Genomic DNA, 18,076 nt, shown 5'->3' with positions numbered 1-18,076 from the left:
CCTACCTACAGCGAGTTTAGCATAGCCAATTAGCTATAACTTGTATATGGACGATGAGAGGAATCTGGAGTACCTGGAAAGAACTTGTGTATGTACAGGGAGAACATGCAGAAAGACGAATTACAGATTCGAAAGCAGGACCTTCTTGCTGTCAGACAACTTTGCAAGCAACCAACCACTGTATGCTTCCATTTGAAAGTAGTTTTTATATTTACTCAGGTTATCTTTGTCTTGTAATAAAATGAGTTAGATGATGTATAACATGCCAGTGTGATAAAAACTGGGAAAATAAATATGAAGATACATTTTTACAGGACTTGACTAATTCTTAATCATGTATGTGATGCTAGAGATCTGCATTTGTTTTAAAAATAAGCACAGAAACCTGCTTTTAAAAAAAAACTCAGCTTCTCTGTGCACAGCGGCTTTACAACAATCAGCTTCTTGAACCCGCACACTGTCGCTTTGTATCAGCAGTGGTTTTACTGTTCTTAGCAAAAAGTATGAACTCACTGAGCGAGCAGATTGTTTCACTTCAAACCTCTATCTGAAAGAGATCAGGGCTGTTGCCGCACATCATTATATTAAACACTGCTCTTAAGTTTCGAACAAATGTCACAATGGATAATGAGGCAAACATGGTGTTAATTCTTTCTTTTGGAATACGATATGATCCCTCTTTACATTCAGCTTTTAAAGTTTCCAGAGATACACGTGTGTGTGTGTGGGTGCGTGTGTGTGTGTGTGTGTGTGTGTGTGTGTGTTTTGAAATGCTCTATAAAACTGGAGTGTTGCATAAGCTATACATCTCTGTCAGTGCAAATAATCCACCATGGATGATTTAATAAGGTGTTAGAGAAATGCCTCTGGGAATTAAATGAAGCTCATCAGTCAATATGGAAAATAAATATCGTTCTGTGCTGTAAAATATGTTTAAGATGATTCATAACTCCAGCACCTACCCAGAGTGTGCTCTCTTTTTTTCACCTTCAACACCCACGTTGTTAGATTCATGCTTTTTTAATTATTATTATTTCTTTTAAATTGTGAGTATCACTCTTTTTGGCAAAAATATTCCCTTATTCTTAATCACTGTTGTGTCAGAAAAAAAGATCAAGCTTTTTATGTTGATTTTTTTTTGTTTCAGTCTTTCTTCTACAACCGTTCTCTCTCTTCTGTCTGCTTCACTGCACACACTCAAGCTCTCCATATGTTTTTCCTCAATATCTAGCCGCCTTTATGCTCTACTCACTGTTCTCACCTCTTTTGCACCTCCTGTTCAACCTCCTCCTTCTCTCCTCACTTCTCCAACACCACCACTGTTTCTCACCTTGCCACCCATTTGCCCCCTATTATAGGTCCATCTGCACTTCAGTTTCTTTATGCGGGAGGGTGTAGCATAAGCGTTGAGGTGTGAGGAGTTGGGAAAGAGCGGGTGATGGGAATAGTGAGCGAGGCACAAAGTGATGGAGAGAGCGAAGAAAAGAGTGAAAGTTATAGAGGAAGGACGATGGAGGTCGAAGGCGGGTTAGAATTCAGTACCTCGGCTTGTCAGATAAACTAAATGTCAGTTCGCTTGGCTCCCGGTCTTCCCAGAGGGAATCCCACAGTGCACTGGGGAAGGAGGTGAAAGCAAAGAGGGAGCGCTGGAAGATATGAAATGAGTCAGCGGAAAATAAAGAGTTTTATTGCAGGTTCAAAATAAAAAAAATATAGCTCACGTAGAGAGTTATTTTCCACCAAAAGCTCAGGTAAAAGTCAGTTGATGCAGGTGTGTTGGTCTCTTTATGAAGGGAGACCAACTTGATGCTCGTGAAGGTAGAAACTCTCCTGGGGAAAATTTTTTAAGCATTTTTCTTTTGTTGGTTGTTTCATTCCTTTGCTGCCATTGTGAAGTGATAAACATAATTTTTCAAGTGAATATGTTGCCTTCCAATAGTATTCACACCTTGAAACCACAAACTGTTATGTATTATATTTGGATAGATTTGTAATATATGAGCAGAAAGTAGGGAATAGGAATGAAGTGAAAGGGATATTAAGAAAGTGCCATATCACCACCTTCCTAAAATAAAGGCCCAAGTCATTTTTATGCCAAAAATTATTTTGGAAAATAATAAAAACACCATCTCTTTTTTGTCAAAAGATGATTCAGGCAAAAAAATAAAATAATTTTTGGCCAAAAATGACTTAGACCATTATTTCAGGAAGATGATGATGTGTGGTTGCATTGAGCTGATGTGTGAATCCTCACAGAACATATGCAGCATCCCCTCACTCAGGCTCAGTTTGATTACCTGGAGAGCATCTGTGAATTTTAATTTCTTAGTTGGATATCAATCTGGACTTTGACTAAGTCATGTTAGCACATGAATATGCTTTGATTTAAACCGTTTCAGCTCTGGCTGTATGTATACTGGCCTTACCTTTGCTCCGATTTCAAGTGTTTTCCAGCCTTTATTCGCTCCATCCCATTTTCCCTGTCCCTGCTGATGAAAAGCGTCCCCACAGCACGATGCTGCCCCTTGGAGGAGGTGTGTTTACGGTGTTGGTATTTCCCTCAGGAGGGGATTTGCACAATAGGCCAAAAACTCTTTTTTTTTTTTTTTTTTTTCTTGCACATGTTGTTCGGTCCCCTACTTTGCTTGTGCCAAACTGACAACAGGTTCTTCCATCTGAGCTGTGCAGCCTGGCCGGCGTTATCTTGGCTGCTTCTTTGATTAATCTTCTCCTAGTCTGGCCTGTCAGCGTACAGTCTTGTCCTGGTACCTTTGCAGCTGTTGCCAAACTTTTTTTACATTATCAGAATATGAACGGTTCTTGGTGAGATGCCCAAATCTTTGGATTTTGTTATTTTACCCTGTTTGAAAATGCTCCACATCTTTAGTCCTGGCATGTCTCGTTTGTTCACTGGTGTTCTCAAAAAGTTTAGCGATCATCTGGTTAGGCTGAATTTTATTCAGGGGAATAAGAAGAAATTGGACTGAATTCAAACATACTGCAAGTTTTTCAGATTTTTACTCGTAAGCACATTTCAATTTTCTTCCACTTTATGTATTACTTTGTGTTGGTCTAGTCCATGAAGTCCCTATAAAATATATTGAAGTTTGTGGTTGTAATATGACATGAGGTGAAAAAAGTCCAAGATGTATTACTTTTTTGCAGAACGCTGTAGATAAAAGTCCACAATCCTGCTAAGGTCCACTGGGCCGCCTTACGTAATTTAACTGAGCTGCAGCCCTGAGATGAATTGCCAAGCCAGTAAAACCAATTAGGATTGAATTGCAGACCAATGGAGAAATGCAAGAAGACAGACTGAGAGAGAACGATAGAAATCTTTTACATAAAAAGTACGCTTACATACATGGATAGACATCTGAAAACCAGCGGGGAGAAGGGAACGGAGAGAACTGGAGGACTAATAATGTTCTTCTAAGATTCTTTGAAAACAGAATGGGATGACAGGAAGATGAAAAGGACAGGTAGCGTTGATAGAGAGGTGAACAGGGATTAGTCGGTGTCTTCTTGACAGTTGTAATGAGCTGTCAAGATGGTCGGAATAAAAAAAAAAAAAACACAGACCTACATTTAATGAAGCGAGACTTTTAAAAGTGCACAGAATGAGAGGAGAGACCAAAAAGGTTGGAGGCTAGTGACAGACGGAGCCAGACTCCGAGATAACTCAGAGACGGGTTTGTCTCCAGCTCTGCCTCCTTCCACACTATGACTATGCACCTGACGGCACAGTAAATTTTGAATGAGCCTTCAGTTGAACAGCGTTGGCCTCCTTGCCCTCAGCCATGGACCTTCCACCAATATCTAACACTCAGCTCACTCATAGACAACTGGATAGACATAAACCGCTCCGGGCAAGGCCCTTATAATCATGAAAGCTGAACATGAAAGAATCCATGCTGGTGATGCAGTCTCCTCAGGCGCACCACTGCAAGAATGAGATACAAGCAGCAACGTCATTATCGCAAGTGCTGCCTCACCCATCCCTGGAAATAACGTGGGCTGCGTGTCTGATTGGCAGGCGTATAGTGTTAATGAATAACAATATGATGTGGAGGGGGAAAAAAAGGGATGCTATCGGCCAAGAGAACGACAGCTGTACGGCATTCTCCTTAATTAAGCTGAAGAGCGGCGGCGAGGGAATGTAGCCACGGAGGAAAGAAACTAGAGAAGCCAGCTGAGGCGGCCAAATGAAGTCTAGCGAAAGCATGGGGTGCAAATGAGGGGCTAGGTTACGGCTGATTGGAAAGAACAAAGAGGAAGTATTAGATTCTAGAAACATAAGAAAAAGTTAAACAAAGTGAGTAAATTAAGGTAAGACATTAATCATTTCGCAGTTAATTAGAGCAGCGATCCCAGCTATTATAATATTCATCCCAAAGGCTCAAGGCACACAGAAACATGGAGCACTTTGGCTCCGCATTGAGGCTTACGGTGCCATAAAAAGCTTTGGCTTCTTCAAAGATTTCCTCAGTTTTTGCTTTTTTTTTTTTTTTTTTTTTTTTTTTGTAAACATTTTAAATTATCAAACAAATGTTAATACCAGACAAATGTTACTTAAATTTAAAAAGGGAGCTTAAATTATAGTTTATGAAGGTAAAAAAAAAGGTATTCAAGCAAACATGATCCTATGGGAAAAAGTAAAGACACCCACACATAAAAATTACTTGTTCTTCCCTTTGCAACATCAAGAATTTACAATATTTAGCCATAAGTTTTGTTTTAATTCAGCCAGATTGGAGGATGTTCAACCATAAACATTGTGTTTAAGCTCATGCTCCTGTTTCATTCGGATTTAAGTAAACATCTACTAGATCACTCCAAAACCTTAATTGCATATATTTTCTTTCTTTTGGAGCCACTCAAAGATGAACTTCCCGGTTTGCCTTTCATTATTTTACTGCTGAATTGAGTGTTTTTGCTCAATTCATTCATTTAAAAACTGCTTTCTGTGTTTACTCGGGTTATGCTATTTTGTTAATACGTTTTGGTAATACAAAACATAATGTAGTTTGACAAAAAAAAGGGAAAAAAGCCAGACTTTTCCACAGCTCTGTGGATGGAGTTTGGTAATTTCTCTTTAAATAGATTTTTTTTTCCTACGCCCTTTTGCTTCGTCTTTTTATAGAATGCATCACACACTTATTTCAAAGGGAGAAAGACACAGGCTAGCCTTGAAGTAAGGAGAAAAAACAAAGCAGGAGGCAGGGAAGTATAGTGCTGACATAAGAAGAGTGCAAAAAGAGATTGATGATCTCAGGGCCAGTGGGAGAAATAGGGAGAAGAGACAGAGGAATACTTACCAATAAATTACTTCTGAGGAGAAAGGGCAGCATCTCTGTGTGTGTATGTTGGGGGAGGAGGGGGGAGCAACTACGCATTGTTGTGTGAGCATATGTGCTCACCTAGCATGAATGACCATGCATGTGTGAGAGCCAAAACCTTTGAAAACAAGCTCTGCTTCGCACGTTGCAGTTAGTTTTCAAGTTACTTTGATGAAGACAGATTTTTCTGACTTCAAAAGTGCCGAGGACGGTGCACTCATAAACACGAACACGCACACACACACGCACACACTCACCTACCTATTCATTTCCCTCGTACTTCTTGTCAGCCATTATTTTCCGTTTAACAGCAATATGAACTTGTCTCTTTCTACCTCTCCATTTGCCATTGTGTTTTTCCCATTGATTTGGAGGATGGTGTCAGGATCCAAGCTATTGTTCAGCATCAAATGAGACAGTTCCCCCGCATGGCGCTGCTCCAACGAGTGTGCATCTGTCAGACTTTCACTGCTTCCACCGAAGCTTGGGAAATGTGTCATTGGTCACAAATTAATTCCTGATTTATTCCAATGGACTTGAAGATGAATCCCAGTCTGCCAGGTAGATTTTCATCAACCTTTTGAAGCTTGTCTTTTCTATTGTAAACTTCTGCTTTAAACCTATTCAGATAGTTGAAGGGATTAATCACATTTAAGAATATTACTGTTTTGCATCACTTTGTAAATTCACGTGATTGCATCTCATTAATTGGAGGAAATGGGATAACGGTGGCTTTACAAGAACTGGATAAGGCCCTGATTTGACAAAAGGGCATGGAAAATACTCAGAGAGAGTAAAGGCTGACAGGAATCGATCTGGTGTATTCCCCATATATCTGCTGGATGGTGTGAAGTAACAAAGCTTGTTGTTTTGGACCAAAACTCTCTTTGTTTGACACAACATGGCACATCATCAAAAGAACATGCATACATTGAAACATGGTAATAGCGCCATTGTACTTACTGAGGTTAGATCTCTGTAGCTGTGATTTATTTCAAAGTGAATGAAAATTCTGAAATATTTAAAACACCTCTCTTTTATGACCCAAAACGTTGAAAAGGCAGAGCCGACACATTTTCAAAGGGGGGTTCCACTTGACTGCCCTGTAAAGCTGTAAAAAGATTATTTCTTCCCTGAAATACAGCAAACTTTGTTTTGTTGCAGCTTGGGAAACGAAAAAGAAAACTTCTTTGCAATTCATAATCTTATTTTAGAGTGACTTTATTAGTTATAGAGTGAAAGTCAAAGGTGTGCATGCCCCTGGTAAATCACCAAGTTCTTGTGGTGCAAGAAGAAAAACAAGACCCTTATAAATCATTCCAAAACTTTTATTCAGTCCTCCTGAGATCAGACCTGCGATCAGTTACAGTAAATCTAATTATCCTGAAGTAATGTTTTGCTGCCCCATGAGGACTTTCCTGACAATTACTCATTTGCATCGTTTAACAAAGCTTTTCAGAGAGGTCAAAAAGGTTAAGGATGAAAATGAGCTAACTGTACACAGCTACCAGTCAAGAGAAGGGCACAAAAATGCCCAGAATTATTTATTTATCATGGTACAGCGAAGCCAGTCATAAATAATTGGAGATAATATGAGACAGCAGCCGCATTACAAAAACTGGATGTTTTTTTTCCAAATTGATGAGACAGGAGAGGAGCTGGTCCAAGAGGCTGTCCTCACAGTTTGATTGATTTTTACACATTTTTTCAAAGCGGAGTGGGCAAATATGCCCGGACAATATTTGGCATGTTAATAAGATTCATACGAAAGCTGAATACTGAAATCGATCAAAAGGTTTATCAACAAGGTTTTTAAGGTTTTGACCACTTATCGCAACGGTTTCATTTGGGTTTTACTGGGGGGGGGGAAAAAAAAAAAAAAACATTGCATAAAAGATGTTCAGGTTTTGGGAATCTGCTTTATATTCTGCACATGTCTCTGATGTTGCTTCTTCATCTGTAATTTTGTCTGTCTCCCAAAACTGACAGAAGATCACCCATTAACTCAATTAATATTTACATTCAGCAAATCGCCTGCCATGTATTATGTGCTGTGCAAATGTAGAACCTATGTCTGTGTTTTGTAGTTTCCCTGCATGCCGTAGATAATAGTGTTTGTGTGTGTCTGTGCCATTCCATTCCCTGTCTGTCTGTAGAAAATGTGTCAGTCACTACCATGGCCCCTACCACTTCACCCATCCAGCCTACTAGCACCCCTACTAGCCACTTTCTGGACCCAAAAGGTAAAACTTGCACACACACTTTCTCCTCCCACCTCTGTTGCCCTCAAAGCAAGACTGCAAAGAGAATGCTGTAACCTGCAAGAAGATCAAATTCATTTATTAATGTGATGTTTTTTTGTTTTTTTTAATCAACATAAACTTAATAATGATGCAAAGCTTAAATAGCATATATATATTGCAATGTAATATGTAAAGCCATGGTTTAGCTCCTTAATTAATGAAAGATTGACGAATCAAATTGATTTATCGAACTTATAATTCCTTTGAAAAGTATTCATACCTTTGTTCCAAAAAAGCGTAAGCATTTTAGTGGAATTTTATATGATAGACAAACAGGAAGTACTGCGTAATTGTCAAGTGCAAGGAAAATGATTTTTTTTTTTTTTTTTTTTTTTACATAAAATCTGTAAATTATATCAGGCATTTATGTTAAGCTCCTTTTTCTCTGACAACCCTAAATAATTTATTTGCTGTGTTTCATTTAATTACAATATGGATACGACTGTCCTGTAAAGATGTTTGTTCAAATGATCTCCAATGAGCATTTGAAATGGCCGTCCATTAATCGGACAGAGCTTGAGTTATTAAGAAAAGAATACATCAATTGTAGAAACCTGGTAAACACTCCAAAAGTCTTGTTTCTGTTACTGCAAAGGGTATTGGCTGAAAACAAATGCATGACACAACTTATAGAATTGTACCCATAAAAATATTGAAAGGCATTTATCATTTTTCCCTACACTTTCAAATTATGCACGACTTTGTGTTGGAATAGTGAAAAAGTTAAAGCGGCTTGAAACTTTTGGCTAGGCACTGCAAAGTTTTTCAGTAAAAAGGCTAAGATGTTTAGGGATTTAACATCACCAACAGAAAATCAATGTTTGAAAACACATATGATTCAAAAACGTTGCCTTCTTCTATGTTGAAATATCCATTTAGTAGTCCAGTTTATACTTCAAGAATTTACAGTTCTTCAATTCTTGTGTTTTCAAGAGCAAACTGTTTCATTTTAAAAAATCTGGTTGTGGCTACTTAGCTAAAATTACTTCCTCCAATTCATCGCTCACATAATTCTGTTAGCTGTGACCATCTTGGCACTGTGCTTTTAATTTTGAAATTCGCTCACTCGAAGTCTAATTAACTGAATTCATGGTGTAATTTGTTTGCTGGCACATTTAACACTCCATGTGTGAGCGCGTATATTGTTGCCATTACTGCTCCGTGGTGGGGAGAATGAAAGTATAAATCAATTTTACCAAACAGACTCCTTGAAAGTCCAAAGTCATTTCTTATTAACAAAGTATTTTCAGTGATAATGGAGACATGCGTAACACCGCTCTCTGCATGCAGATTAAAATGGCAAAAAAATAAAGAAGTAGGGATAAAACTGCTGTGGCTCCAGCCTCCTCCATTATTCTCGTGACCCGTCTCTTGCAGGTTACAGCTTCTCTTGCCCTCCGTCTCTCTCTTTGTCGTCTCCTGCTCAGCTTCTGGTGCCGCCCTCCTCGCCACCAATCCCGCCGCTCTCCGGTGGCCTCTTCCCACACTTGCATCTGCCTCCACACACGCACACATTTTTTTATTTATGCCTCGACCTTCCTCGACCCTCTATTTGCATTAGTATATGTGCCTCTGTAAGCTCAGATATGCGCCACGCGGAGCGATCACCTTCTCTGGTTCCTTATCGCCGGCTGTTTGATGCCTCCCTGCTAACAAACACATCGCCCAGTCAGCGTTTGTGTTTGCGAGTCTGTGATGTTCGGCTGGTTTTTCTGCCGCTTGGTGGGTACTGTTAATGAATCTGCGTGAAGAGCTTAGAGACTGACATAGGCCTCCAGAGGACTAGAGCAATATATTTATCTGCACACATGCACATACACGCATAAACACACACAAACGTGTGGAGTGCAAAGCAGGGGTGTGAAAGTGGGGATCCAGGTGGTGTTTTTGATCACATTTTGCCAGAAAAGTGCAACACAGCAGGTCTAAGAAACCCACCCCGCCATTACTTTGGTATCCTGAATGCGTAACTTAAAAATCTCCACCGGTTTTCAATTCTTTCCATCTAAAAGAATCTACTTATCTCATAAATGCTCTTCCACAAAGACATGCTCGCTGTAATCTCTTCTTTCTTTTTTTTCCCACATCTTCAGCTTATCTGTCTGCTCTGTTGCTTAAAAGGAGAGACGAGGCACAGGGAGCAGGAGCAACCCTCTTGTTCTCTCTTTTTGCCTCTGCCATCTTCTGTGGCAGGTGGAGGATGTTCACCTGCGGCATGCGAGGAGATGCAGTAAAAAAAAAAAAAAAAAAAACGTCTTAAGAAAAGCTGTAAAGAAAGAACACTTTGGCGGATGTTTAGTCAACGTTGGTGCATCTTCCATGGGGCTCCTCGGAGAAACAGCACAATTTTAAATAACGTCAGTCATTTCCTGTGGAGCTCTGGGCTGCAGCAGATTAAGAATAGGATGGCATGGGGGGAATGAGGTGCACTTTAGTGCTTGGTTCTTTCTGCTCCTGTGAAATATTGCTTTGGCCAACTGCTCTGTCTTAATGCATTTGAATCCCATGCGTCATGTTGCTGCAGATGCATTCATTTTGATAATACACGCATCTGTCAATACGTGATCATGCACTTAATCAGTTTATTAAAGCGCCTTGGGAGAGCCCAAGGAATACATATACAAGAATGAGCTTTCTTTTCTTCATTTTTTCTCCTGCTTCTCCTCCATCAATCTCTCCTTCTCCTTTTGATCTGCGTGTTAGCACTTTATTAATGATTCATGTTTTAATTCTGTCCAATGGAAGTCTAAGGATCCTGAATCAATAACTGCCTTGCCTTCTGTTGGGCTCCCCAGCAACACATCAAAAGGTTTTTGTTATTGTCAGCGCCTCAGCTGTCCGGACTCCACGGACATGTATATTTCATCTCGAATGCAATCTTAAGCTTCTTTTTTTTTTTTTTTTCTTTATGCATGCTGCTTTTGTTGTTGCCACAGTCGTTGTTGTTGAAGCTGTGCAGTCCAAACAAGTATATTAAGCGAAACTAACAATTTAGCTGCAGGTTCCTTATTTAGCTAACGAGTCCTGATCATCCCAATATCTCAGGGCTCGACTTTCCTTCAGAGGACTAATTGAATGTTACAGCCCATTAACTGCAAGTTCTTACCTGTTATCCTTTCCATAGAGATGAGTGAAAAGCCTCTTCCCAGTCTATGAGGTTAACTCTGGTGTCCTGATTGATTTTAACCCATCAAAAATGGAGCTTATTGCAAATAATGCAGGGAGCCTACAGGAAGTGAAAGAACATATGCAAGATTTAGCTTATTCTCTTTTGTGTCTGAACCCAGCTGGTTTGCTTCTGGCTGAAGACAAAATGTGTGATTTGAACATAATATGAATTCAAAATGAATGTTCAAAATCAAGAGTCAGTTACAGAAAACATCCAAACCAACCTGTGTGTGAGTATGTTTACCTAAATTGCTATGTTGTGATTAATCGACCATATTATTTTGCTTAGTTTCCCCAACCAGGCCAGATAACTGCCTGATCTGCACAATAAAGAAATCACATAAATCATACACTGATGTAATGATGAGACGAAAAATAAACTGACTGATGTCGATCAGTCTGGAGTTAGAGTTCTTTCCCGAGGCTTCGGTAGTCAAACCTGTTATAGAACAGTTTGTTACAGAAACGTTTAAGTGTGACAATAAAAAACCAAAAAAAAACAGTAAAAGCAGATTAAATCGGACAGGGGAGAAAATATTTCTTCACATCACAAATGGGCTAATTTAGAAATTAAAGGTAATTATTTTACTCTTTTATCTGAGATAACCAGTAATCCCACCCACTAACTGCACTGCGTTCTTCTGATATCACTGAGTGATAAAGACTGCAACACACCGACGGTGTTCAAACTTTCTTCTCTTTTTCTTTATTGAACTGTGTTTTACTTTGAAGCAGATTCTGAAGTTATTATAAGGTGTTTTTAGGCTTACAGTATTACATGCTTGTGTTTTCATTTTTATCTAAAAATGGTCGCGGGTTTTTCAAGCCTTTTATCTCCTCTAGTTCATTCTGGGTTGAGGTTTTTTTTTTTTTTTTTTTTTTTTTTGACGGTTGCACTACACGGATTCTAAACACACTTAAAGTTTCCATCACTCAAACTGCATTGTTCTCCTGACAGGTGCTTGGAAGAAGTGGTCTTTGTAGAGGCTGACTACCTTATTTCTTTATTCACTCTTCTCATTTTTCCTTTTTCTCACTCATTCAGATTGTCTGGCATTCTGTGCAGTGGGGGGTGATGAAGGGTGATAATGCAAGTTGGGTGGGAGATATCGAATTTTCTTTTCTCACGTCTTGCTCCTGGTACCCCCTCCCATGCTAACGTTTTAACGGGCTTTCTTTGTCCTCCCCTTTATGTCCTGCTTTCATTTTGATCCATCTATTTCTTTGTCTCAGTTTCTTTGCCTGGAGTCCTCTGTCTCTTCCATTTATCTGCATACGTCCCTATTAAATTACCCAACGCTGAACTGATGCACAGTTTTTCTCTCTTTTTTTTTTCCCTTTTGCTCTGTTCTTTTTCAGACCCTGGCGCAGTGGTTGAGACTCACAGCGCAGTACCGTATGCAGTGATAGGTGGCGTTCTGGCCCTTCTGGTTTTCACCGTCATCTGTGTCCTCATTGTCACCATCTGGTGCTCTGTCCGGCAGAAAGGTAGAGCATATTCTCGAATGCACAACACTAATATAACACGGTATTCTTTTACTACTGGCAAGGTTCCCTACAGCTGTAGCTTCTGGTAAACTTCCTATTAAAAGTTTATTAATAGTTGGATACATCTAGATTCTGTGTGAACAATCACTTAAACTAACGTGTTAAAATTGTCAACAGAAACCAGGATGGATTGGATGCTCCTCTCTGGCAAAGTGCTGTCCATAATAAATGATCTTGACCCGAGAAGCCAAAGAGAAAGAGTGGGACAGGAAAGACAGGCGTTTCGTAGATGTTTTATGACTGTATGTTAGTTCATCAAGTCTCAGAGGAAGCCTCCCACTGTTTCCTATCTTTATAAGTGCCCCCATTATTGGAAGTGTTACACTATGTTCAGCAGCTGCCAATAAATAATGTAGGAATAGTGCAGCTAGCTGCAAACAGGATAACTCCCCCAATGGCCAGACAAGCTGTCTGTCAACATCCACCATGACTTGACCGCCAATCAGCAGAGAGACAGCACTGTTACGACCAATCAATGTTGAGACAGAGGCCATTAGAGCTTTGTCTTTGGTCCATTGTAACTGTCAACGTGTCAGTCAACCCCTATGGTGAGGAGAAATAGAGTGTCACTCACTTTGTGACTGAAAGGACTCTTCAGCTGTGAGATAACTTCTGCTGGTGTTGCTTCTGTATTACACCAGCCTTTCTCCCACAACAGTTCCTCATCAACTTGCAAAGACAAGCCCCTCTCTGAGTTACATGTAGCTGCTTATTCAGTTGAAACCAGGTAGCGGAGTACAGCGTTGTTGGAGAAGATGCAGTGAAAGGTCCGTTCCAACCTCAGTCACTGTCTAGGAATTTCCTTGTAGCAGATACTCAGTTGAGACCTGATGTTAGAAAACATGCAGCTTACTTTTCTGTTTGCTGAATGCCAGAATAATAATTTTCTTTTTTGGATTCTGAAAACCTTTCTCGTTCTCAGAAGAATATAAGGAAAGTACATACAGTACTTGTCCTTAGTATTTGCTGGAATTGCCTTTTAAACTGTGCAGCTTGTGTGAAATGTTCTGTATGTCCTTCCACCATGGATCCACAGTAGCTTGCTGGAACATTTGGCTCATTCCTCCTGACTGAACTGACGTAACAGAGGCAGATTTGTAGGCTACTCTGCAACACATTTTCCATGGAGCTGAAATCAGGCTATATGATTGCGCTCCAAAACATTTAATTTGTCATCCTTAAGCAGTTTGTAATTAATTTGTCTGCATGCTTGTGGCCATGATCCATGTAGAAGACCCATTTGCACTCATTCTTTAGCATTCTTCCTCATAGTGTTCTCTGTTACCGGGGGCATTTCCAAACTGCAGTCTGGTTTTTTATGTTGCTTTTGGATTATGATTTCTTCCGCTCTAAGTAGCTTTCCAGTGCCTGTCCATCCAGGACTTACGTCATTGTCGATAACCCTCTGAACACCCTCTTCAGACAGCATCTTCATGCAGTCTTCTGCTTTTGTTCTAGATTTGATGTGCACACATTTCACCAGACCCCATCTCTGTCCTCAGTGGGATGATGAGTGGATTTTCCCGTGGGGTTTGTCCTCTGGGTATACATGTTTGAATAGACAAATGTCACCATGTGTCATCATCTGAGCCTTTCTAATTTGTTTATATAGTGATCTGAGTGAAGTTGAACTGGCTACTTTAAATAACTCCATTAAAAAGGTCTCTCTCATTATTCTGGCATTTAGCAAGTAGAAATAGTATTTGTAATTCTTGCTCACCAAAAACAGGAAAAAGTTGAGTATTTATTTGAACAGTAACTTTTTAAAAACAGAAAAAGTGAAGTATTTATTTGAACAGTAATCCGGCATTGCGGAACAAAAGAAGGCCTGAATCAAAACAAATCAAATCAAGAGTTGGGCATCTTTTATTCTTAAAAGTTAAACACATGAGAGACGCTTCATGGGTTTTGTTCTCTTTTCTAGCATAGCCACTACTGCAGAAACATCCCTTGGCTGAAGTCCAGTGAAAAGGTTTTGTATATGCAGAAAAAAAAACTATAACTTCTATAAGAACCAATAATATTAACTCTTGGATTAAATTGAATGATTATTGGAGCTTTTTCACTAATATAATTTGGAGTTAACTTATTAGTAATCACACTAATCTGTAATGATTAGTCAACAGAGAAATAAAACATCAAACATATCATTTAACCCTAAAAGAGACACATCTCTGGGTGTGAAAGTTTTTAAAGTTGAACAGGTCAAAGTTCCTCCTCCCTCTCTAGAGATTAAAGAACGGGTTTAACCTGATTTTGAGAACTACTCAACAGTATTTTTTTTAAGTAAAAAGAAGAAACGGGGACACTGATTCTCTGAGCCCTTTAAACACATCAGATTCTTCTTTTAAAAATCTTCTTTACCAGAATATCCAGTTCCTTTCTCCAGTCTGGATGTGGCTGTTTCCTTTCACTGGATCTGACTTTTGGTTCTCACCATCCCATCTCTCAGCTCTGATTACATGGAGCGACATCTTAGCGCAGTTGATGTTTGGACCTTATGCTACAAAATCAGGCTCATTTTGACTTTGATTGGCATGAGCCCACTTTACATTAGACAAATAATAAAAATACTTTCTTTTCCTATTACTTGCTTGAGCTTGAACCTATATCTTGATGGAAAGAGCTTCCTGTCCTATCCATTTTCATAGATGGAACTCTATTTAATTTATTATATAATTTATTTATATAATTTGTTAATTATGGATAGTTGTAAAAGCTTTCTAAAACTGATTTTTTTTAATAAGGTGATGTACTGATGTCTGCATGGTCATATTCAACTTAAAGCCTTGGACAAATAAGCCTAACTCTCCTAAACAGACTTAAATTGTCTTCAGCTATATCTTAAATTTAATTCATGTCATCTTTTATTTTTGGCGTTTATATCACTTCATGTGCTGCAGTTCTGGCCATTATTACATTTTGACCAAATCAGAAAGCCCTTGATGTAACCCTGAATTTAAAGCAGGTTATTTGGCCTTCTCGTAAACCCTTGAAAACAGTTTTTTTTTTGTTTTTTTTTTCCCAGGGAGATGAAATCAAATTGTTCTTGTTAGTCATTTTTAACCGGTTGCTTTGCCAAGAAATAAATACTCTGTTTTGAAAAGCTTTGACTTTAAATCAGAACTTGTTGACTTACAATCGTGAACAGGTGTTATGACCCTTACTCTGTTTGAAGGTGTTGAGTCTAAAGGTGTGCTCGCAGTGGAGCACGCCGGAACTGAACAACATAAGTCAGAGGAGAACAGCTGTTATTATGTAGTTATTTTATTAATATTATGCATGTAGACAGGAGGTGCAACCGCAGCAGAATCATATCCATCTTCATAGGTCCTGCAACCAGATTAAAACGTGTTTTGTGAAAAACGGCGCCCCAAACAAACCCCCTGGGTTATGGTTTTTGAAATAAGTTGGAATAGTTTTGTGGCTGATGCAAGCAAAAATTTTGTTCTCCTGCACTTAACATTACCTCCATCCTTTTCTACCAATTTTTTTCTTCTCTCCCTCTCCTTCTTTTACTCTGTCTATAATTCTCTTTTTTTCTATTACCTCCTTCTCCTCTGACTCCATGCGTCCATCCGCCACCTCTAATTCTCTGCCCCGTAAGGCTCATACCGTACACGAGAGCCTATCCTTGCCTGGTATTGACCTAACAATCAGTAAACTAATGGATTAATCAGTTGTAGGTATGGAGCACGGTAATATGAGCGCTGATTGGTGTGAAAACGCTGCATGGCGCTGCAACGATCATGACGCTTTGCCACCTAACCACCCCCCTACAATCTCCCTCTTCTCTCTTTCTCTCTCCCTCTGTTCTCTCGCTCTTCCCATCCAGGCTCCTATCTCACCCATGAGGCCAGCGGCTTGGACGAACACGGCGAGGTGCAGGAGGCCTTTCTCAACGGGAACGACGCCAGCCAGGGCAAGAAGGAGTACCTACTGTAGCCCTTCGTTTTGTTAATCCCTTCTCTTCTGACCTCATACCCCTACCCCTCCCTCTCCCTGCCTCCAACCTTATATACAGTATATATATATATAAATACACACACACACGCACACACGCAAACACTCCGACACAATTCGCCATAACAGGCAGCCTTCTGAAAGCGACTGTACTGCACATAGCCAATCCATCACACTCCATTCCACTCCATCTCCTCCATATACACTCGCGTAACCCAAGAGACAGACCGAGAGACGGAGAGCCTCTTGGCCCCACCAGACATCAACGACTGTGCCATATGCAGTACTGTAAGTCCCGGACTGCTGGAGAGAGCGAAGGAGCGGCGACAGAGTGAAGTGAATGTAGGCAAAAGCGAAATGATCCCATAATTATTTAGATCAAGAAGGAAGAGGGCCACACAATGAAAAGTGGCCCCTCTCTGCCTCGCCTGTGCAGCCGCCAAAGTGGAAGGGGAATTAGAGGCAGATGACTGCTGTAATTCACCGCCTGGAGAATAGAAGAATCTATTTCACAAAGCCCAATCTCTAACCGAAGGGGACAGCAGGAGAGCTGCGCAGAGAGGAGGTGGTGGAGGGGAAACTTGAGCAGAAGCTACTTTGTGCTCGATGGTAAATTACAGAGATTTTTCATATTACGGTCGTGTCTCATCGACGGAGCACAGCTTGTCCATAATTCCCTACCAATGCTGCGAGAAGTATCTGGACTGTGGCAATAAGCTGAATGTCTTGTTGTTTCGCTAGTTTTTAAAAGAAAACTTAAAGTGATCCCCCCTCCTTTCAGTTCAAGAGTGAAATAAAAAGGTGACTCTCAACATCCTCTCCGTACACCTGTTACCATGCTCTCCTCTCTCTCTTTCAGTCCCTCTTCTTCTCAGTGTTTCCCCCCCTCCTCTAGCGTTCCCCTGTTGTTGGCCCCGTAATAATGAAAGGATTAGCGTCGGGCTGCGTTCCCAAGGAGGAAGAAAGGAATATGACTTGCAGAGGCATTAAAGAGAAGCTTAATTATTTTAGAATGTCATTAAGCGGATAAAAAGGTTTAAAAAGTTCCAATAAAAAGACGAGGGGAGCTGTCAAAAAGGAGCGAAGAAGAGAACAACACGGGCGTATGCAGCTACATGCACACATCCATACATACACGTCCACAGAACAAGTATACATATCTCTGAATTCTTTGTTTGTATAAAAAAGAACAGTGACATGAGTTAAATTAAACTTTTAAGAATTAAGAAAACTGTTTACTATTGAAACGCATTATAAAGCAACTATACTAACACAGAATATTAGCCTTTAGAGGTGCAACACCGAACAAACTACTGTCCAGTGATCTTTAAAGAAAATATAAAAATGAAAAAAAAAATTGTCTTTATGAAAAAACAGAGGTCTTATTGATTTTTTTTAAAATAATTATTGCTATTATTTGAACAATTCTGATTGTTGTTACTGTTATTATTATTGCCGTTGTTATTATTATAATTGTAAATGTTAAAGAAATGTACACTTCCCATGGTTTGTTTTTGGGTTTACTGTAGAAAAAATAAACTTGCTGTCATTTTTCACTCTTTTTCCTCTTTACCTTTCCTCTCTTTCCCAGTATTTCTCTCTTTGTCTCCTGTGCCTAGTTGTCTCTTCTCCTGTCTTTCACACCTGTTTATTTTAGAGTCCATGTGCCACTGTTGATATATATAGCTAACTATTTCTTTATAGGGGAAAGAAACAAAGCACGACAAAATAAAAAAAAAAAGAACACAAAAATAA

General features: G+C 39.6%; 1 protein-coding gene across 4 annotated transcripts in view; it reads left to right on the top strand.

Annotated features, from left to right (window-relative positions):
• The window catches only part of cadm4 (cell adhesion molecule 4), a 235,497-nt gene extending 217,421 nt beyond the window's left edge, over positions 1-18,076 (top strand). For 2 of the 4 annotated variants that reach the window (XM_014975197.2, XM_014974978.2), the window contains exons 7-9: positions 7,496-7,582; positions 12,170-12,298; positions 16,194-18,076. In XM_014975197.2, coding sequence (XP_014830683.1) covers positions 7,496-7,582; positions 12,170-12,298; positions 16,194-16,303 — 326 coding nt within the window. In that variant the 3' untranslated portion in view covers positions 16,304-18,076. Of the gene's footprint in view, positions 1-7,495; positions 7,583-12,169; positions 12,299-15,965; positions 16,045-16,193 lie in introns of all 4 variants that reach the window. The other 2 variants (XM_014975121.2, XM_014975274.2) reach the window with 2 other exon arrangements.

This window comes from Poecilia mexicana, unplaced genomic scaffold (assembly GCF_051168715.1).
Source record: "Poecilia mexicana isolate PSO_F unplaced genomic scaffold, ASM5116871v1 scaffold_16, whole genome shotgun sequence".
Classification (NCBI taxonomy): domain Eukaryota; kingdom Metazoa; phylum Chordata; class Actinopteri; order Cyprinodontiformes; family Poeciliidae; genus Poecilia; species Poecilia mexicana.
This window is presented reverse-complemented; position numbering and strand designations above follow the sequence as displayed.